General features: G+C 39.2%; 1 protein-coding gene across 1 annotated transcript in view; it reads left to right on the top strand.

Moving 5' to 3' along the window:
• Positions 1-22306, top strand: part of LOC110168285 (MAM domain-containing glycosylphosphatidylinositol anchor protein 2) — a 488675-nt gene that overhangs the window by 341805 nt on the left and 124564 nt on the right. Inside the window, 1 exon segment of the mRNA XM_055149295.1 lies at positions 1195-1343. Coding sequence (XP_055005270.1) covers positions 1195-1343 — 149 coding nt within the window.

Below are 22306 nucleotides of genomic sequence, written 5' to 3'. Positions count from 1 at the left end.
TGTTTCTCCTGCTCGATAAGTAATGTCTGTGAAGTGATGACGTATTTTTGACAATAAAATTTCATCTGTGAATTCGTATTCGTACTGATGAAAGCGTAATCGTAAATTTTCAATTCGTAATTGTAATTCTTGACGTCGTAACTTTTCAATCCGTATTCTGATGGATAAAATACACACAATATATTTTATGTACAACTGGACTCATTTGAGAGTTTACAAATATTTATTTTATGCGTAACTCCAGCCAAATATGTACAGATTTACCAAATACGCACGAATTTCTATTCTATGCGCCCAAATATTTTTGAAAGCTTTCTTACTCCATACTTTCCCCAGTGCAGATATATTGTGGCTCTTGAGGTCAAAATAAGTGAATGGTGCACTGGTAATTTTATTTAACACAACAACAACATTTTACAACCAAGTAATCTACAAAACTTGTTCAAAATGAGAAAGAGAACTCATATTTTAAGAGAGTAAGGACATTTCAAATTGCCCAATGTTTGAACTACACATAAAAAGTTTCTGTGTGTCTATATGTGGTGTAAAACTGGATACACATCTCAAGCAATGTCAAAATATCCATAAATTCAAGTTGTTATACGAACATATGATTTCTTCACAGTTGATAGAGAGTGGATATTAATATTAGAACAATATTTGTAAATGGAAATAGCATAATGTAATGTATAATGTAAATTGTCAAGAAAGCTCATTATGTTAAATTAGAAGAGGGCGGTTGGGATTTTTTTTTTTTTTTTTTTCCCACTCCTTTTTGGGCACATTTTTTGTTGCTATTTCTATTATAATTGCACTAATGTCATATGGATAAGTCTCTGTTCCACTGTAAAAGAATGTAAATTGCTTCCTTGCTCAAAATAAATACATACAAGAAAAAATGAAAAAAAAAAAAAAAGAAAGAAATGAAGTCTGCTGTGTACTGTATGTATCTAATTGTAAAGTGTTTTATTGTCTGATAATCTAAGCTTTATCACCATGGCAAAACTCTGCCACAACTCTGTTCTGAAAGTTTTGAAAAGCGCTCATAAACTCTTCGATGTGAATAATTATGATGCTCAAAATGCATAAGAAAAGCGAGGAATAACTTTGAACCACTGCGAACCTTTTTAAAACAGAATAAATCAGGTCTAGCTCCTTTAAAGAAGCTCTTTCTTATTTCCTCTTGTGCTGCAGGTAAAGCGTACGCTCCTGAGTTCTACTATGACACGTACAGCCCCGTGTGGCAGAACAGGCCCAGAGTGTACGGCTTCAAGCTGCAGTGGACCCAGATGAACCCCAACGCGGTGGACCGCATCGTGGCCTACAGACTCGGCATCAGACAGGTACAGCACCTTTTTCTTTGTATTTATTTTAAAATTCCTATCTGCCAGGATTTCTTTGTTCTTTTTTCAAGTTTTCTCAAAGTTGTATTCAAGTGCAGATATTAAAAGACAAAATGGTGAAAAGGTTAACAATAGTGATACACAGTGATGCACGTACTGATACAAGGACAAACCCACGGTGACTAATGAACAGCCCTAATGATGATAACAAAAGGGCTTTAAAGGGACCACTCATTTATTACTGTAATAATAATACAAAATGTGTTGGATTTATATTTCAGATTTGATTTTATTTTTTTGACTCTCAGACACACTTTGCAGCATTAGTTACACTCTATCTCTTCTGGCAGACTGACAGAAGGCTGCTAGTTTGCACCGTCAGCCTCTCCGAACACCACCAGCACACACCACATTCATACTAGACAAATGTGGGTGAAGTGTCTTGCCTAAGGACAGGACAGCATTTTTTTTCATGGAGCCCCACTGTGATTTGTGGTATTCCCAGTGTCTCCCATCCAAGTCCTAACCAGACCGGGCCCTGCTCAGCTTCAGAGATCTGACGAGATCAGGCTTTGCTCAGGAGGTTTGGCCACAATTATTATTGCTTTTTGGTAATATTCATAATTTAAATGAATAACTTAAATCAAACAGTCAAAAAGGATTTACGTACATCACGCCTTTACAACTAAAATAAAATAACTACAACTAAAATAATAAAAGTGTGATTCTGCTGCTGAAAAAGAGAGTGTGAGTGAGAGTGCTGCGCCTGTACCCTGCAGGTTTATAATAGTTTATATAGTAGAGTATATATAGTATACAAGTAGAGTATATGTATAGTAGGGTACATATGGTAGAGTATATATAAGTAAAGTATATATAAGTAGAGCACATATATTATAGAGTATATATAAGTAGAGTGTATATATAGTAGAGTATTACATAGTAGAGTACATATAGAAGAGTATATATAAGTAAAGTATACATAATAGAATATATATTTAATAGAGTATATATATAGTAGAGTATATACATAGTGGAGTATATATGGTAGAGTATACTTAGTAGAGTATATGTAGTAAAGTATATATAATAGAGTATATATAAGTAGGGTATTTATATAGTAGAGTATATATAAGTAGAGTATATATAGTAAATATGTATAGTAGAGTATATATATAGTAGAGTATATATAAGTAGAGTATATATATATGTAGTAGAGTATATACATAGTAGAGTGTATATAGTAGAGGATACGTAGTAAAGTATATATAATAGAGTATATATAAGTAGGGTATATATAGTAGAGTATATATAAGTAACAGAGTATATATAGTGTAGTATATATAAGCAGTAGAGTATATATAAGTAGTAGAGTATATATAAGCAGAGTATATATAGTGTAGTATATATAAGCAGTAGAGTATATATAAGTAGTAGAGTATATATAAGTAGCAGAGTATATATAGTGTAGTATATATAAGCAGTAGAGTATATATAAGTAGTAGAGTATATATAGTAGAGTATATATAAGTAGTAGAGTATATATAAGTAGCAGAGTATATATAGTGTAGTATATATAAGCAGTAGAGTATATATAGTGTAGTATATATAAGCAGTAGAGTATATATAGTGTAGTATGGCATATGCTCTGTGCTCTGTGAGGCCAAAGCTCAAACCCTCTCACCCTGCACTCACACAGATACACACAGATAGTAGAGTATTTTTAGTAGAGTATATATATATAGTAGAGTATAAAGTACAAATAGTGTAGTAGTGGTAGAGTGTGGCCTGTGCTCTGTGCCCTCTCACCCTGCACTCACACAGATACACACAGATAGTAGAGTATTTTTAGTAGAGTATATATATAGTAGAGTATAAAGTACAAATAGTGTAGTAGTGGTAGAGTGTGGCCTGTGCTCTGTGCCCTCTCACCCTGCACTCACACAGATACACAGATAGCATCTATTGCATCTATTGGAGGCCAGTCTAATTGTAGATAGCGTCTTTAAAAACAAACTCTATTTCCGAGCGTCTATATTTGTGTTAAATCTAGCTCCCGGTGTTATCCGCTGGTGTCTGCAGACAGCACCGGGCGCACACCGTGAAAATAAAGACATTTAGCAGCCATTTAGAAACCGCCGCGCTCACACGCCCGTGAATTTGCAGTGCGACTTCTTGCGTTTCCAATCTATTCTGTTCAAGCCGGTCAAACGCTTCAAAAAGTCAATTTTGCATGACAGTTTAAAATAGTCTGAAAGCTCAAAGCTCAGCAGTATTGAGGAGAACACACAGTGACACGGCGTCCTCCCGCAGAGCCGCTCATGTGAGAAGGCTGCTGCTCATTCATCCGTGCGAGCGTCAGAATGAGCCTGCCTCCCCGACTCTGGCGTTTCACCGTGGATAATATAATTTCATGTGGGCTGCGTCCTCTGGGAACTGGAGCTTGAAAACATATTGGGATCGCTTTTGTTTGTGTAGTGTAGTGATTTGGCCGTCGTCTCTCTCTCTCTCTCTTTCTCTCTCTTGGTCCGTTTGGTAATAAATGACGGCGTACGCGTTAAAGCTAGTGTTTGCTCGTGCTCAGGCGCCGCAACAGCAGCAAATGTTTCTCTCTCTCTCCACTCGTCTCGCTCTCTTTCTGTACGTCTCTCTCTCTCTCTCGCGCGTTTTCTCCATCCGTTTTCCTCTCTCCAGATTTTTTCGGTCTCAAATATATTCATGAGAGTGGAGTTGCAAAGTAGTAAGAGTAATAGTTGTAGTATTATTATTATTATTATTAGTAGTAGTAGTTGCAGTAGTAGTAGTTGCAGTAGTAGTAGTAGTAGTAGTTGCAGTAGTAGTAGTGGTAAATTACACATTTCACGTTATTGTTTTAGATACATTGTTTTGTAGTAGTAGTTTTTGTAGTATCAGCTGTAGCAGTAGTTGTAGTAGTAGTGGTGGTGGTAGTAGTAGTAGTAGTGGTGGTAGTAGTAGTAGTAGTAGTAGTAGTAGTAGTAGTAGTAGTAGTAGTAGGTAGTAGTAGTAGTAGTAGTAGTAGTAGTAGTAGTAGTGGTAGTAGTAGTAGTAGTAGTAGTAGTAGTAGTAGTAGTAGTAGTAGTAGTAGTAGTAGTAGTAGTAGTAGTAGTAGTGGTAGTAGTAGTAGTAGTAGTAGTAGTAGTAGTAGTAGTAGTAGTAGTAGTAGTAGTAGTAGTAGTAGTAGTAGTAGTAGTAGTAGTAGTAGTAGTAGTAGTAGTAGTAGTAGTAGTAGTAGTAGTAGTAGTAGTAGTAGTAGTAGTAGTAGTAGTAGTAGTAGTAGTAGTAGTAGTAGTAGTAGTAGTAGTAGTAGTAGTAGTAGTAGTAGTAGTAGTAGTAGTAGTAGTAGTAGTAGTAGTAGTAGTAGTAGTAGTAGTAGTAGTAGTAGTAGTAGTAGTAGTAGTAGTAGTAGTAGTAGTAGTAGTAGTAGTAGTAGTAGTAGTAGTAGTAGTAGTAGTAGTAGTAGTAGTAGTAGTAGTAGTAGTAGTAGTAGTAGTAGTAGTAGTAGTAGTAGTAGTAGTAGTAGTAGTAGTAGTAGTAGTAGTAGTAGTAGTAGTAGTAGTAGTAGTAGTAGTAGTAGTAGTAGTGGTAGTAGTGTAGTAGTAGTAGTAGTAGTAGTAGTAGTAGTAGTAGTAGTAGTAGTAGTAGTAGTAGTAGTAGTAGTAGTAGTAGTAGTAGTAGTAGTAGTAGTAGTAGTAGTAGTAGTAGTGGTCAGTAGTCGTCCAGAGTGTTTTTCAGTCTCAGATATAGTTCAGTGAGTAGTAGTGGTAGGAGTAGAGAACAGGAGAGAAGGAGAGAGTTGGAGGAGTTGGAAGAGAGCAAGAGAGAGAGAAGTGGAAAAAGGAAGGAGGGAGAGACAGAGAGAAAGTGAGGAGGTTAGAGAGGAGGACAGAGAGGGGGAGAGCAAGAGGGAGAGGAGAGATAGAGAGAAAAGGAGAAAAAGAGAGACATGGGGGAAAGAGAGGATGGAGAGAAACAGAAAAGGGAAAGAAAGCGGGAGAGAAGAGGGAGAGAAAGAAAGAGAGGAAGGAGAAAGAGAGAAGAGAGAGACAGAAAGAGAGAGGAGAGAGAGACAGGGAGAAAGACAGAGGTGGGAGAATGAGAGAAGATGGAGAGAAAGAGAGAATAGTAGAGGGAGAGACATAGAACATGAGACAGAGAGAATGGTGAGAAAGAGAACGAGGTGGGAGAAAAAGCGGAAGGAGAGAGAGACAAGAGGTATAGAAAGAGAAAGGGGAGAGAAAGAGGAAGGAGAAATTGAGAAGAGGGAGAGACAGAGAGAAAGAGGGATAGAAGAGAGTTGAGAAAGAAAAAGAGAAAGAGAGGTGGTAAGAAACGATGGATAGATCTTGTGCTCTCTTCCTTCTCTACCTCTATGTCACATTCTCTTCTCTCTCCCTCCTCCTTTATAATTAAAACAAATCCTTACCTCTTCTCCCTCTTTGTCATCCTCTCTCTTTCGGCTTTGTGCCTCTTTGTTCTTTCTTTCTTCCTTTCTTTTCCTCAAATCTTATGAATACATTTGTGTTGTAATCAAATTTTCCCTCTTTCTGTTCTCTCTCTCTCTCTCTCTCCCCTCTTTCTCTCTAACCTCTCTCTCTCTTCACTGCTGTTATGAATATATTTGTGTTGAAAACAAATCCTATTTTTCTATCCACCCACTTCCTCCCTCCCCCTCCTCCCTTTCTTTCTCTTTGTTTCCCTTTTTTGCTCTCTCTCTTTCCCTCTTTCTCTCTCTCTCTGTCTACTCCGCTCCCTCGTTCTGTCCTTCTCTCCCTCTCTTTCTTTCGCTCTCTTTCTCCACCACTCTTCTTAAACAAATCCAATTTTTCTCTCTCTTTCTCTCCCTCCTCTCTGTCCCTCTCTTTTTTCTCTCCCTCTTCTATCACTCTTTCCTTCTCTCTCTCCCTCCTCTCTCTCTCTCTGTCTTTACCCCATCTCTTTATTTTTTCTTTCTTTCTTTCTTTCTCTCTGTGCCTACCCCCATCTTCCCTATCTCTCTCTCCCTCTTGTCTCTCTCTCTCTCTCTGTCCTTACCCCCTCTTTCTTTCTTTTTTCTTTCTTTTTCCTCTCTGTGACTACCCCCACCTTCTCTCTCTCTCTCTCTCTCTCTCATAAACAAATCCAATTTTCCTCCTGCCTGTCTCTGTCTTTCTTTCGCCCCCCCACCCCCATTCTTTCTCTTCTCTTCTCTTCTCTCTTTCTCTGCCCCCCACCTTCTCTCTCTCTCCCCTCTCTCTCTCTGATTGTCCCCCTCTTTCTTTTTCTTTCTTCCTTTTTTTCGTTCTGTGCCTACCCCCACCTTCTCTCTCTCCCTCTCTCTCTCCTTACCCCCTCTGTTTATTTTTTCTTTCTTTCTTCTTTCACCTTCCTCTCTCTCTCTCTCCCTCCTCTCTCTCTCTGTCCTTACCCCTTCTCTCTCTCTCTTTCTCTCTCTGCCTACCCCCCACCTTCTATCTCTCTCTCTCTTCTCTCTCTCATAAACAAATCCCATTTTCCTCCTATCTGTCTCTCTCTTTCTTTCACTCTCTCTCCCTCCTTACTTCCCTCTTTTTCTTTTTGTTTCTCTGCCCCACCTTCTTTCTCTCTCTCTCTCTCTCTCTCTCTTTCTTTCTCCCTGCCTGTCCCCCGCTTTCTTTCTTTCTTTCTCTCTCTCCCCCACTCACATTTGTGTCATAAACAAATCAAAATTTTCTCTCTCTTTCTGTCTCCTCTTTCTCTTTCTTTCTCTCCCCCTCTCTTTCTTCTCTCCTCTCTCTCTCTCTTTCTCTCTTTCTTCTCTCCTCTCTCTCTCTCTCTCTTTCTCTCCTCCTCTCTTCTGAGCACACGTGTGTTGTTGTGCTGCTGGACAAATCCCGTGTAGCACTTTTGGAGAAGGCGCACATAAAATCAGGCTATTTCAGAATTTCAATTTGGACATGTTAATTTCATTCCACCTTTTCACCCTCCTCTCTCGGCTCTCGCTCCAGTTTTTGTGCAGCCATTATTTCTCCCCTTCAAGGCTAAACAAACACGCCTCTGTTTACTCTTTCCAAAAAAAAATATCTTATTCGTAATATTTTCATTTTTCCAATTATTTACCTCACTGTAAAAATGTAAATTACAAACACGAATTACCTGGTTTCTTTTTAGCCGCCCGTGTTTCCTTGCAGACGTTTTTTTAAATAATTTACTTCATCACTAACACTTCACACAGCTAATGTTTTAAGATGAATTTTAACTGCACACTTCTAATTCAAGGTAGTTTAACAGGTCTACAAGTGAAATATTGAAAACGTTGAAGTGGAATAAAGTGGATGATAAAGTGCAGTCCCGCAAATTCAATGTGAGTGTAAAGTAAAATATAAAAATGATTCATGTTTGCCTTTCGTACATCATTTATGCTGGATATTTTGGATTTATTTGGCATTGAAAGAATGAATGTTTATTCAGACAGTAATACAAAGAACATAAATAAAAACATAAATACATAGATATAACACAAAAAGTAAATATTTCTATTCTTTAATAACAGGCAAAATAAATGTTGCGCCGAATTTTCCTTGTGTCCGAAAAAGGAGTGGGAGGAAGTAAATACTTATTTAACCCCACCCCCTGTTTCTACCGTCCCAAATGAACAAAGAACACACATAGACTTCTCATTTCCTGTACAACAGCCGTCTCAAACTCAAATTACCTGGGGGCCACATTAGATAAAGTCTGAGTGAGGCTGGGCCAATACACGAACAACACACTTTCTTAATCTTTAATAACAGTTCAGAACATGAAAATGTATTTCAAATGTAAGTTTAAAATAATACATCTACTGTACTTCTTTTGCCTACTCCTTGCTGGTTGAAACCTGGCTACGCTTCATCTTGCACAGCTGAGAGATATTAGGCTTGCAAGAGGAAGCACATGAGCTCCTCAGGATAGACTGAAGATGCTCATCAGTGAGCCTTGACCTGTATGTTGACTTATTAAATTTTATGGCGGAGAAGAGCTTTTCACACAGATATGTGCTTCCAAAAAGGCACATGGTCCACCTGAACATCCTTGAAAGCTCAGGGAAGTTGGGTGGTAATTCCCTCAAAAATTGTCCAAGCCCCTCTGCTTTTCCACAGACCTCTCTACATTTAGCCTTAAGTTCAGAATTGCATTGTAAATCAGTTAGCTCCATTTGAAGGGGGGGCATCTTGCACATCAACGGAGAAGGGGTCAGCAAAAATTTGAAAATTTGAAAAGTGGCTTTGTGTGTTTTGAAGTCTGCAAATCTGTGCTCAAATTCTTCCTGCAGCTTCACAATGGCTTCAACATACTTCTCAGCACTGAATGGTGTGGGTGCATCCATAAGTGTCTTGCATGCTGGGAAATGGCATAGATTTTTTTGAGAGAGCTGGGCTTTCCATAATGCAAGCTTTGTGGAGAATGCTCTTACACTGTCATAAGCAGCATTCACAAGCTGCCCTTGGCCTTGTAACTTCTTGCTAAGTACATTGAGTTCCTGTGTAATATCAACAAGGAAAGCTAAATCCATGAGCCATTTTGGATCACTGAGCTCAGGAACAGCCTTTCCATCACTTTCCATGAAGGTTTTCACTTCCACCCTCAAATCAAAAAACCTCCTCAAGGTGGTTCCCCTGCTTAGCCAACGTACCTCAGTAAAGTAGAGAACGTCAGCGTAGGCTGACTCAATTTCTTCCAAAAAAGCACGGAACTGCCGGTGCTTCAGGCCCCTGGATTTGATCTGATTGATACACTTCACAACAACAGACAGCACACTGTCAAACTTTAGGCACTTGCTGGTGGATAATACAGTGGAGAACAACTGCCTCTTCTACACCTTCCTCTTCTAATTTTCTTTGAACAAGTGCCACCAGTCCATTTTTCCTGCCTGTCATTGACGGTGCTCCGTCAGTTAGTTATTCCAGCAAACCTGGCCCATGGTAAACCGGCTTTTACAATGGCATCACACAGCTGGCAGAATATCTCTTGACCAGTGGTCTGACCATGCATTGGCACCATTGTAAGCAGCTCCTCAGTAACTTCAAAATTGTCACCACGAATGTACACTGCAAGCTGTGCAGTGTCAGTGATGTCTGTGCTCTCATCAAAAGCGACTGAGTATGCACAGAAATGTTTGGCTTTCTCACATAGTTGATTGTATATGTCACCTGACATTTCAGTAATGCGTTCTGCCACTGTGTTGGCTGAAAGACTGATGTTGCCAAACTGGCCCTTCTTTTCTGGACAGACTATATCTGCAGCCTGCAACATGCATTTTTTTATAAACTCGCCTTCTGTGAATGGCTTTCCTGCCTTTGCAATCATCTCACTCACTATGTAGCTGACTTCAACTGCTGCATCATTGTCTTTGCAAGCTTTCTTGAAAAAAATGTGTTGCTTCTGTAAACATGTTTTAAGATTGGCAACTCGGTCCTCCCTTTCCTTTCCCAGGTATTTTGCATACTCTTCAGCGTGTCTAGTTGAGTAATGACTTTTGATATTATATTCTTTGTACACTGCAACTTTCTCTGTGCATATAAGGCACGTTGCGTTGCCCCTGTGCTCAACAAAAAAAATTCCATCTTCCACTTTTCTTGAAATTGCCTGTGCTCATCGCTAATCTTTCTTTTCACAGCAGGTTTTGAGAAAGACATGACTCGGTCTGGGTGGAAAAAAGCAACAATATATATTTAGTTACATGTATTAAAACATAAGAATATAATTTATAATATTCCTAATTCTTTTGTACCTTTCACTGGATGACAGAATTTATTTTCTTTCCACTAGACTAGATTTCACTTCGAAGTCACTTTTCATTCATCTAACGCTGTTAATTCACAGTTTTAGTTTGGCTAATTTCTCTGCAAATACCACCGGAAGCAGTTACGAGCCCGAGGGCGCTGATTTAAAAAAATATATATAAATAAATAAATCAGTGTTGCCCTGCTTCCGACATTTGATAATAGGTCCATATGAAATATATTAAATAACTTGTGTTATACATTATACTTTATTTATTTTTTATCAGGGAATGAACAATGTTTTATTTTGAAAAATGACCAGATTCTTTCAACTACGTCGTCTTTCCCTCACGCTTCTTGTATGTCAAACATGGATGGAACACGTTTGTTTTTGCCTCGTACTTTTTGCTAACATGTCGCCAAGCCTCTGGAATAGATCAGTGCAGTTTTGTGGTGCTTGCATATTGATGGGACAGCTGTGTTTGCCGCTGAGTGCGATTTCGGCGACGCACAGGTGGAGCTTGGTCATCGTGTTGCCAGCAAGTTTTGAAAAGGTAAACAGACTGTCAATGTCTTTTTATTTCTTATTACCCCCGATAAAGGTCCCATACTTATGAACAGGGGGATTGCGTCAGCGCCTCCTCTGTGCTCTGATACTGTGGTTATGGGAGCGTAAAGTGAAGTGCGCACACGTGTACCACCATGTGTGGTTTGTTTTGGTTCTTCGGTGACGCTGTATGTGCACGTGTATGTGCATGTGTACTTGTATTACCGATCCACTTAGACTCATTGCTTCACAACTGCTGTAAGTTGAGTTTTGGGATGTAAGCTGCATTAATAATTTGTTGTTGTGAATCTGCATGGGCACCGATTGCAGCTTCATCTGTCAGTGCGGCCCGCGGTGAGGGGGTGGGATTGTGTGTCCATCTACCGCGGGCCGCACTGACAATATTCTTTGGAATTAAGTGGCGGGCCGCAAAAAAAATCCTTTTGAGGGCCGCAGTTGGCCCCCGGGCCGCGAGTCTGAGACCCCTGCTGTACAATATAAGCAATAATTGCACAGTACTAATAAAGCATTAATAAAAACATTTTAAGTAGCCTAAATTTGCAGATGTGGTCTAATCTCACACACATTTGAGACAATTCCTTTCTGCTTCTTCGTGTTTGACAAGAGCTCAAGAAAGCGAACATCCCATCTTGTGGGATTTGCGGGCGGGACCGGGACAAAATATCATAGATGTGGGTGCGATCGGGAATGAAAATTACAATTCTTTGCGGGTGCAGGCCGAAGCAGGACTGTGCAATGCGGGTGCGGGACTGAAAATTCTGTCCCGTGCAGATATCTACTGCTGGTCAGGCACCACAGCTCAATTTAATTTCTGTCCAGTGACTAGGTCAGGAATTGGAATACACTAGACGGTTCGCAAAAACCCCAGAAGTGCGAGTTTGGGCACCAGCCAATCAACGAAGAGCCATATATTCTGTGTTCGCAACGATTCCCGAGATCTAGGATTTAAAGCCGGAACAAAGACGTTATTTCCCTTCTTCCTACGGGATTTGGGAAAAGCTTAATATACCAGTTAGCCCCGTTAGAGGCGCATTACATATGTCACGACCAAATAGCAGTGACTGGTTAAATAAAATAGTACCCGTCTACAGTCGAGCAAATGAATTCTAACACTGCGAGGTCAGACGGTTTCTACGAAGTGAAACAGGCTGATGAATCAGGCTACTCTACTGCAGCATGTTATCCACATTATTCATAGAATTTCTCCTTGCAAATAATGACATCCAGTCCACAAAACAACGCTATTAATCCAGTTTGAAGCGTTCTTCAAAAGTAAAAAGGTGGGAGTAGATCCTTACATGTGTCTGTTTACATCCACACAGTGCACGGATTGAGGTGAAGCTGCAGATTAGCGATAGTGACTCTACTTCCTGTGGACTTTATTGCCAACCTTCTGTGCATTAAAATCATGTATCTGAAGTATTGCGTCACGTTCCACAAATAATAGTTTTGTTTTGCATCTAGAAGTGCAGTGCTCTGATCTTTTGAACATTTAAGAGTCTCAAAGCGAGTGGTTTTACTCTAGACAGGAAGCTTCAGATTTAACAACTTTATAAACCCAGGCATGGTCCATCAGGCTGACCACGCCTACAGGAAGTAACAACAGCTGATATAAGACACGTGACTACCAACACCGGTGACAGTTCTGAAGATGGCTTGCAGCAGCAGCCGAAACATGTCAACAAGATAAATACACTTTACTGTATTGTCTTCAAAAAGAACCCAAGAAGTTAACAACTGTGTAACCTGTGGTCCTCAGTCATATCCTGCTGCAGTCTTTGCGATCGGAGATTTAAAATCCCGTAAGATTCTCCTTGTGTCTGTGGTGTGCATTTTCTGTCGCATGTTTAAAAATCTTTTAACACTGAAAAATCCTGCAGTGTGTGGTGTGACGTTACCATTCAACTCCAGTCAAACGAAGCTCATGAGGTTGGCAGTTATAGGGGCGAATCTGGAGCCAATTCCATATTAGGAATAGAAATTTATTTATGGACAAAACAGCAAAATAAAAACATCAGGATCATGTGGAGCAGGTTAATACGAACATTGTAAGACCAAAAATGATGAGGCTCACTGCGGCAGTTACAGAAAGAGGGGTGACAATTTTTAAATGTAATGTCAACTAGAGCCAGGGTGGATGGAGCCGGAAGCGCACCCATGCTCACTTCCTATTTGCTAGTGGGTTAGGATGATTAAAAACTAACAACTCAATTCCTATTCAGTTGTAAACATACTGTGTAGATCATTTCAGGAATTGCAATAACATCTCCATGGAGACAGACAGGCACATGGCAAACCCTGCACCACAAAATGTTACATAGTGCATCTTTAATTAACCCCGAAAACGTAGCCCATTTTTCATCTGGCAACTATTTTAAAATCCTGCTTCAAAAGTTTCTTCTAAATGAGCTACTGGCGGATTCAAGAAATGAATCAGCGAACAGCACTGGCTCTGTGTTGGCTCTGACTGGTCTACACTGAGAGTTGAAAGAAAGGAAGAGAGAGAGGTGGGAAAAGATAGAGAAGAGGAAAAGAGAGACACAGAGAGTTAAAAGGGAGAGAAAGAGAGAGAGAAGAACGAGAACATGAGAGGGTTAGGTGAAAAAGTTTCTTCTAAATGAGCTACTGGGAGTCAAGAAATGAATTAGTGAACGGCGCAGGCTGTGTGTTGGCTCTGATTGGTTTGTATTGATGTTATTTGGATTAACCCAGTGCAGAAAGCTTAACACTACGGTTGACTAACTCTCTTTAGTCCCATTTATAAAACATTAATTATATTTTGCAAGTTATCTGCTTTGTAACGAGCGAGCCAAACCGTGCACCATATAATGAATGACTTATTGACAAATATTGCACTTTAAAATAGGGTCCGGGTGTTACTCGGCACTTATGGAGGTAGTTAGTGGTTGTTGTGCTGATGCAAATATTACGCTCTTGGCAAATGCGGAAATACTCTTGGCTGTGGTGAAGCAATATAACACTTAAAAACAGAGTGAACACCTGCTTTGTACTAAAGATTCCATTCAACATTCATAATCAAAAATGTTCTCTTGGATTGGACCTAGACCTGGGCCTATATACAGTGTAACTGGTGTGAAACTGAACCTTTTATGTCTGAAGAAGGGCTTGGCCCATGGAATAAGAAAGCTTTTAGAAATATCCGTGTGAATAGGATTGAAATCTGTGCATATTTGACTGTAGTTGAGCATAAAATAAATATTCATAAACTCTTGAATGATTCCAGTCATATATAAAATGTGTTGTGTGTATTTTATCCATTAGAATACGAATTGAAAAGTTACGACGTCAAGAATTACAATCACAAAATGAAATGAAACACTGTTACACTTTCTTCAGTGCAAATACAAATTCACGAACGCGTGTGTCAAAATAGATCATCACTTCACAGGCATTATTTACTGAACAAAGACTAAACCAGGACTGAACAAAGACTAAACCAGGACTGACAGGACGGGTGGGGAGGTGCACCCGCGTAGACCGTCGGGTGATCACGAGTGAAAGGACCGGTATAGAGCTCCATGACTCACCGAGCTAAGCGCAGCTGTTGCCCGATCGCACTTTGCAGACACCTTGAAGGCTCAGGGTTCTCTCTCTCCCTGTGAATCCAAGATTAGACCTGGTTTAGTCCTAGTTTAATCCTGACCCGCCTGTGTGTAATCACTACCTGCCCACTTGCTCGTAAAATTCCAGAACGTTAAAACCCACTTGTTTCAGCAACTATTCACGGTTACCCAACCCGATGCAGGACTCTGCTGTGAGTGGGGTCGCCTCTTCACTGATCTGACCTATAACTTGGCCTCGTGGCTTCACCTGCTTGTCTCCATGGAACTAAATGCTGATAATCCCATACTACGGAACATTCTAGGGAAAGCAATAACATCTCAGCAATCTCAAACAGCTGGCTGAAGTGACATATTGCAGCTTTAAAATTAAGTCTTGATTGGAAGTGTTTTGTTTCATTCACACAAGTTTCACACACAGACCCTGCATATGTAGCCTGAGTTCTTCTCTCAAACAGAAAACACTCTGTTCCACCTTGTGACATCATGTAGGAATGCAGGAAGTGCTCTAGTCTGTTTTTAAACTCCATACACCTCCACAGTAGTGTTTACGTCTGCTGTTTGCCGTGCTGTTTTCTCTATTGTTGAATCTTTGTTCTCTCTTGTCCAATCATCTCATTAGCTCATTTTAGCCACACAAATCACGTTTTTCTCTCTCATTCTCTCCCTCATCTCTCTCGTTGTCTTTTTATAGTCTTCATATAATGTACTGAAATCATTTGAATCCCTGCATGTCTTTTTATTGTTTTCCTGTTTTTCCTTTCTGTCTCTGTCTCTTTCCTCTTTCTTGTAGTTCTTATAGGCGTCGTATAATGTCGTGAAGTCATTTGAATCCCTGCATGTCTTTTTAATGTTTTCCTGTTTTTTAATAAAATCTGCAGCAGCCAGTATAGAGTAAGAAAATTGCCTTTGAAATGAGAAACAGATTGGTCCATTTGCAGTTAATATTGCTTGAAATAAGATTTGATACATAAATTGAAGCCAGTCAGAAATATACTTTGAAATAAGCTTGGTGTAATAAATAAGCCTGTCTAAGCTGGTCACATGCGCTTCCCATCAGATAACTTTGTAAACTTTGAGCCTTCACGTTATGTAATTTAAAGGATACTATGAAAGAGACGGTATTGCTTTATCTGGAATGTTCCGCAGTGTGTTATTAAGCTTATCTTTGTAGAGAGAATCAGGTAACAGTCTGTGAAGAGGCAAGCTGACTGTTTTCTGTCATAAAAAAACAACTATGTTGAATCAACGCAAGGCAAATTAATTACTAAGAGTTTTTGTCCGGGAATCAGGAAGTCTGCAGTTAGCATGGTAGTTGTTTTTAGCTTTACCAACAGCAAAACTCACTGAAAATTGTGTAAAAGTGAAAAGCAGTGAATAATTAGGATTTTCTGAATGCGTAAGGTGGACCACTACTTCTGCTTTTCATATTTTGAACCCAATAACGCTGCGTTTACACCGAAACGAATCACCGTATCGGAAACGAACTGCGCCCACACACGTCGTTTCTGTGCCCGCAAACCTTCCCTATTCACACAGCTTTGAGCATATTTGTTTGTTTTACAGAAATAAAACTTAAAACTGCGTGGCTAATTTGCATAAACTAAGCGCTCAAAAAACAGCTCGATATTGTGCGCTGATGCAGTTCAGTTTCTGTTGGACTAAAGGACCGAACTCTGTGGATTATATGTGTTCTTTGTATGACAGAGGATGTTCTGCTGATGGTGAGTCTGTTCTATGCGTGTATCGCGTTGGAGATGGCTCAGGTTAAACTTTTCAGAGATTATATGTCTGCAGGTCGTACACACAGACCGTATATATGAATGGACATATATTCTAGCCTCTTAGCCTTTTGGCGGTGAATTACTTCGCGGTGCATAGACATACATCAGCGTATCAGCATTTTCAGGTGTCCACACAGTGCCGCATCAGATCTGTACTCAGATTAATTCATGGGAGCTGGCGGCACCAGATCGTTCCATCTCTGGAGCTGTTTTCCATCAGATTATTGTGAACGAACACTGCATCCACAACGAAAACGACTCAAATATGTACTAGTGAGGACGGGGCCTAAAAATCAAATACAGAACCTTTAAAGGAGCAGTGTGTAACTTTTCTGGTTGAGGATCGATCAGATGCTTTTCGCCATGGAGATATCATTGCTTTGTCTGGAATGTTTCACAGTATGGTCTTAAACTTTTCTATCTTCATGGAGAGACCAAACTAAACCAAGATCCAGGTCAGATCTGTGGCAACCGAGGCGACCCCGCTCACAATCTGAATGTCTGTTTTTCGAGCTATTAAACCACCTGTAATTCAATAAATGTAAGTGTAGCATCCCGTCAAATTGCAAAGGCCAGAACTGATGGTTAAATGACTTTTATCCTTTTCCTTGTCGTGTCATAGAACCAACAACCAAGAGCGAGACAAGAACAAAATAACAGTAATTACCATATGATCACCTTATCACTAGCTCGTTACTTTGTTTAACTGTTATCCATAGTTTAACATTAATTCAGTACAAATTACAAGAAGCTCAAATATACATTCACAAATAACAAACCCTGTTCCCCTGTCAACTGTTACTATCTTAAAATAAAAGTGTAACCTTACGATTAAATGTCATGGACTGTATTTATTCAGTAAGCTGTTGAAAAAAATCCCCCAGTATATAAGAGCGACCTTTACAGTACAGCACAATGATCATGTCATTTTGGTAGATAAAAAGCATCCGTATCAACAAGTCAACATCAACATCGTCAATAGTTATCAGCGTACAACATCAACAATCGTCATACAACAGTACAACATCAATATCGTCAACAGTTATTGGCGTATAACATCAACAATCGTCATGTAACAATTCAATATCAACACCATCAACAGTAATCACCGTACAACATCAACAGTCATCAACAATCGTCAACCGTTATTGGCGAACAACATCAACAATCATCATACAACAGTACAACATCAACAATCGTCATACAACAGTACAACATCAACAATCGTCATACAACAGTACAACATCAACAATCGTGAACCGTTATTGGTGAACAATATCAACAATCGTCATACAACAGTACAGCTTCAACAATCGTCAACTGTTATTGGCGAACAACATCAACATTTGTCATAGAATAGTACAACATCAACAATCATCAACCATTATTGGCGAATAACATCAACAGTCTTCATACAACAGTACAACATCAACATCGTCAGCAGTTATCGGCGAGTTTTAACTTTTCAAAGTAATGTTTTTATCTAGATAGATAGATAGATACGATGTAGTAGTAAGATGATGAAGACATGTCAAAACAAGTAAATGCAAAACTTACTAATAAGACGAATTATCTCATGACAGACATACGCAACGCAACTGTCAACACAAACGAGTGACCCCACTGACTTTTTGCCTACCAGCCACTGCACACATGCGGAAAAGCCGGATGTAAACAAAAACAACTTTTTCTTATATATCTGTTAGTTTAGGAAGTGTTTATTTAGATTAGGCATTCTTAGGCTTAGGCTTAACACTGTTACTGCTAGACTAACTGCTGTAGCTTCAGATCATTATTGTTACCCTATCTAAGTCTGTGTCTATAGAGATAACCAGATGAAAAGATTGAACAAAGGACATTATAAGCTCCACAAATACATTCAGTTGTTCTAATTTACTCTGTGCCTGGAGAATTGTTTGGATGAAGTGTCCCAGCACGCATAAAGTCTACAGCCCTAAGATATTTCCAGTAGTAAGCTCGAGCTATTTACTGTTATTTTTAAGTGGATGCAACTTGACCATTCTAACTTACCATTTAGTGATGTCCAAACTCTAATCTACATGGACGGTCCTCCTAATATTATGTCCGAACGTTTGAATATAACCAAATATCATCTTCAGAAATGTAAATGGAAAAATTGTAAACCTTCTGTGCCTTGTTTTAAAAAAATGAATTGATGATCTATTTATCATCTTTAAAAACTATTAAAAACTATTGCCCCTTTTGGACAATGAATTTTAACCCCTTATGAACAAGAACTTTAACCGTTTTATGGACAATGGTATATCCATAGAAACATGAAGGTAACAAACCCCCCTCCAAAAAGTTGCATAGTGTCCTTAAGCACAAAATGGGTTGTTAAACTTGTAGAACTGTATATTTTTGTACAGTGTTTCCAGCCTGTTCTGATTGTCGAGGCTGGACTGTGCAGTGAATCAATAAAGGCCATTCTAATTATATGTTGTCAGTCCGGGCCACAGAGCTAGAATCATGTAACATTACCCGTCCCTCATTGTTATCGTGGTTACTTACGTTTAGGGTTTGATCAATCCAGGCACATTTCACAGGTGCCATTTCAAACCACAAGAGCAGCGTCAAATTGAATCAATGTTTTAGCTCAGTGAGAGAATGAGCGACGGGAGAGAAACCAGGACGTGTGTAAATTATATTATGAGCCCAAGCTGAGTCACTAGATATGATTATTTCACATTTTTTGTTTTGAAAAAGCTGAACAAGTTTGTCTTTTAGCAACTGAGAGTCTGGATATATGTTTTATTTTATGTTATTAAAGTAAAACGACATACTAAATCCACAATTTCACTACTATCTGTGTATATGATGTTTTAATTGCATTATCTGTTACTAGTGATTTTTGGCAACATTGGTACAAACTAGACAAATGTACAAGTCTGTGCTGCTTACACTGTCTTCTGCAATTTCAAGTACTACGTAACATCACTCAGTACTGCCCTGATTACAGCCAGGTTTTTCTGATTATAAACAACTGGCTGCAGGGGCGGACAACAATCACAGTTTTCCACATTAAAAGTGTAAGACATTCTAATTATTTTTAAAAGTCCTCCTTATTTTGTCATAGATTTGAAATCAAAACTCCTATATTACACAGAAATGACTCTACTGAGCTTTTAGTCATGTTAGAATGTTGTTACCCCCTCAAAACAGACCTGGAGTTGTGTTTTGTTTCATTCAGACATGTTTGATTAACCCTTTCTTATTAGTCTGTTTACATCTCCAAAGCCCAAATTGTTCTGCTCCACTCAGTGGTGTAGTGGGGATTTTTAAAGCGGGAGTACGCGATTTGTGACTGAACCAGCAGGACTAAACCAGGACTAAACCAGGACTACACCAGGTCTAAACTAGGACTAAAACAGGTCTAAACCAGGTCTAAACCTGGTTTAGTCCTGGTTCAATCCTGGTCCCTGAGGTCACTATAAGACAGTAGTGCAGATATCATGAGTCTGTGCAGGTTGTTTTCACCATTTCCAATAGCTCTGGTTTGACATTTAAGTTGTAGCAATTTTATATTTGTTAGTTTTTTTGTTTTTTTTTATATCTCACGTCGGGAGAAGTGGGTGGACGGTGTACCCCCGCATACCACAACCACCACACCCCTGGCTCTACCTTTCACCTCTTTCTCAGCAGATTTGGAATTCCAGAGCTGAAATTATCCAAATGTTTCTATTGAAGGTGTATGTAGTTTAAAAACACAGTGGAGCACTTCCTGTATTACCACATGGCATCGTAAGGGGAACAGAGTGTTTTCCTTTTGAGAGAAGAACTTAACCTAAATTTGCATGATTTTTGTGTAAAACGTGTGAATGGAAAAAAACACAACTCCAGGTCTGATTTTGATAAGGAAACAACATTATAACATAGATCTGATATAACACGGGCCTTTTAAAGAGTACATCTTAGCCCACACCATTACATTACACCGTTTCCCCTGACATTCTGAGCTCTGTATTTACCTGCACATCTAAACCTGCAGCCTGTAATTGTCCCATCAGCGCGGGTGTAGTCATTACTTCATTTGTATTGTCCCCACACTGGTACTCTGCTATCAGCCTCTATTCAACCCCTCTCCTCCTCCTCGGCTACTGCTGCACTGCACAAAAGGGACATCTGATCTGGGGAAATACTCAAATTATTCTATTCTGTGCATCTACATTATTATTTAACTTGTTTCCATTTCTTTAAAGGGCCCATATCACACTAGGTTCTGATGTTGTAATGTTGTTTCCTCATCACAAACAGACCTGGAGTTTTGTTTTGTTTCATTCACATGTTTAACACACAAACTTCCACCTTCTGATGTTGTGTGGTAAAACAGGAAGTGCTCCATTATGATTTTTTAAAGTAGCAATAGCAGTATCAGTAATAGTATCAGTAGAACTAGAGGTAGTGGTAGCAGCAGCAGGAGCAATAACAGTAGTAGTTGCCATAGTAGTAATAGTAGTAGTAGTAGTCATAGTAGTAGTAGTAATAGTAGTAAAAGTAGTAACAATAGCAGTAGCAGCAGTAGTTGCCGTAGTAGTAGTAGTAGTGGTAGCAGAAGAAGTAGAAATAGTAGTATTAGTAGTAGTAGTAGTAATAGTAGTAGAGTAGTAGTAGTAGGAGTAGTAGTGAACGTAGTAAATGTAGTATCAGCAGCAGCAGTAGTAGTAGTAGTAGTAGTAGTAGCTGCAGGAGGAACAATAGCAGCAGTAGTAGTTGCTGTGGTAGTAGTAGTAGTGGAAGCAGCAGCAGTAGAAATAGTAGTAGTAGTAGTAGTAGTAGTAGTAGTAGTAAGTAATAGTAAGTAGTAGTAGTAGTAATAGTAATAGTAGTAGTAGTAGAAGGAGTAGTAGTGAAAGTAGTAAATGTAGCATCAGTAGCAGCAGGAGTAGTAGTAGTAGTACTAGTACTAGTATCAGTAGCAGCAGCAGCAGTAGCAGTACCACAAGTAGTAGTAGTGAAAGTAGTAAAAGCAGTAGCAGTAGTGGCAGTAACAGCAGTAGTAGCAGCAGTGGTAGTATCAGTAGTAGCAGTAGCAGTAGTAGTCAGTGTTGGGGAGTAACAGATTACATGTACCGCCGTTACGTAATCAGAGTACAAATTATGAGTAACTGTATTCCGTTACAGTTACTGTTTCAATGAGTGGTAATTGGATTACAGTTACTTTGCTGAAATAAGTGGATTACAAGTTTTTCCTGTTTTCACATTTTGTGCTACATCCCATTTATTATTTTTTATTTCGGTAATTTCACTCATTGCCTAACCCAAACAGAACGCGCGCAATAAGAGCGATGTAAACGTCATGTTAAAGTGGCGGTGTCAGTCACACAGTGGAAGCAGCAGTGCATTGGTAAAAACGCATTTGTGTCTTGGAAATTCTTCTCCCGATGTGAGATAAATATATATATAAAAAAAACAAATATAAAATCACCTACAATTAAATGTGAAACTGGAGCTACTGGCACTGGTGAAAACAACCTGCATAGACTCATAATATCTGCACTACTGTCATATAATGACCTGCCACATGAGGGGACACACACAAACACACACAAACACACACCTTCATCATCGTCATCAACCTGAGAACCCGCGGACCACGTCTCCTTCCGTAGTTACAGCGTGGACACCGACGTCTCGTGAGCCGCGTGTGGACTGTGTTTTCTCGCGTAAACCGCGCTTCCTCCTGTGCGCCTCTAAACCAGAACTAACACCAGGACTAAACCAGGACTAATACAGGACTAAACCAGGACTAAACCAGGTTTAAACTAACAGTTTAATAGACTAAACCACGACTAAACAGAACTAAAGACCTGGTCTAAACCAGGTCTAAAATCAGGAGTAAACCAGGTCTAAAAAATCAGGACTAAACCAGGACTAAACTAAACAGCCTAAACAACATACACCTAACAGTAGGTTGACATAATTTAAGGTGATCTCATATAAAAAATAATTTCTCTATCAATAATATTTTTTAATATGGTTCAAGAAAGACTGATCTTGTTATTGTCTTTTAACAGACAAAACCTCTAATATTAAGATGTCGTGGTCTTTGTTTCTCTACAGCAAAAAACAGTTGCTTATTCATGGAGACTTGGGCTCAGACAATTTGAAGACAACAAACAAGAATTTTCAGGATGTGGTTGCTACATTCATGTCGTTTAAAAAAACATGACAATATCAAGTAATCCAAAGTAATCAGATTACGTTACTCACTTTAAGTAATTTAATGGATTACGTTACAAACTACATTTTGGGGTGTGTAATCTGTAAT

This window comes from Boleophthalmus pectinirostris, unplaced genomic scaffold (assembly GCF_026225935.1).
Source record: "Boleophthalmus pectinirostris isolate CB_2022bp ecotype Guang Dong unplaced genomic scaffold, ASM2622593v1 HiC_scaffold_13, whole genome shotgun sequence".
NCBI classification, from domain to species: Eukaryota; Metazoa; Chordata; class Actinopteri; order Gobiiformes; family Gobiidae; genus Boleophthalmus; species Boleophthalmus pectinirostris.
Note: the sequence above shows the minus strand (reverse complement) of the source record. Positions and strands in the feature narration are given on the sequence as shown.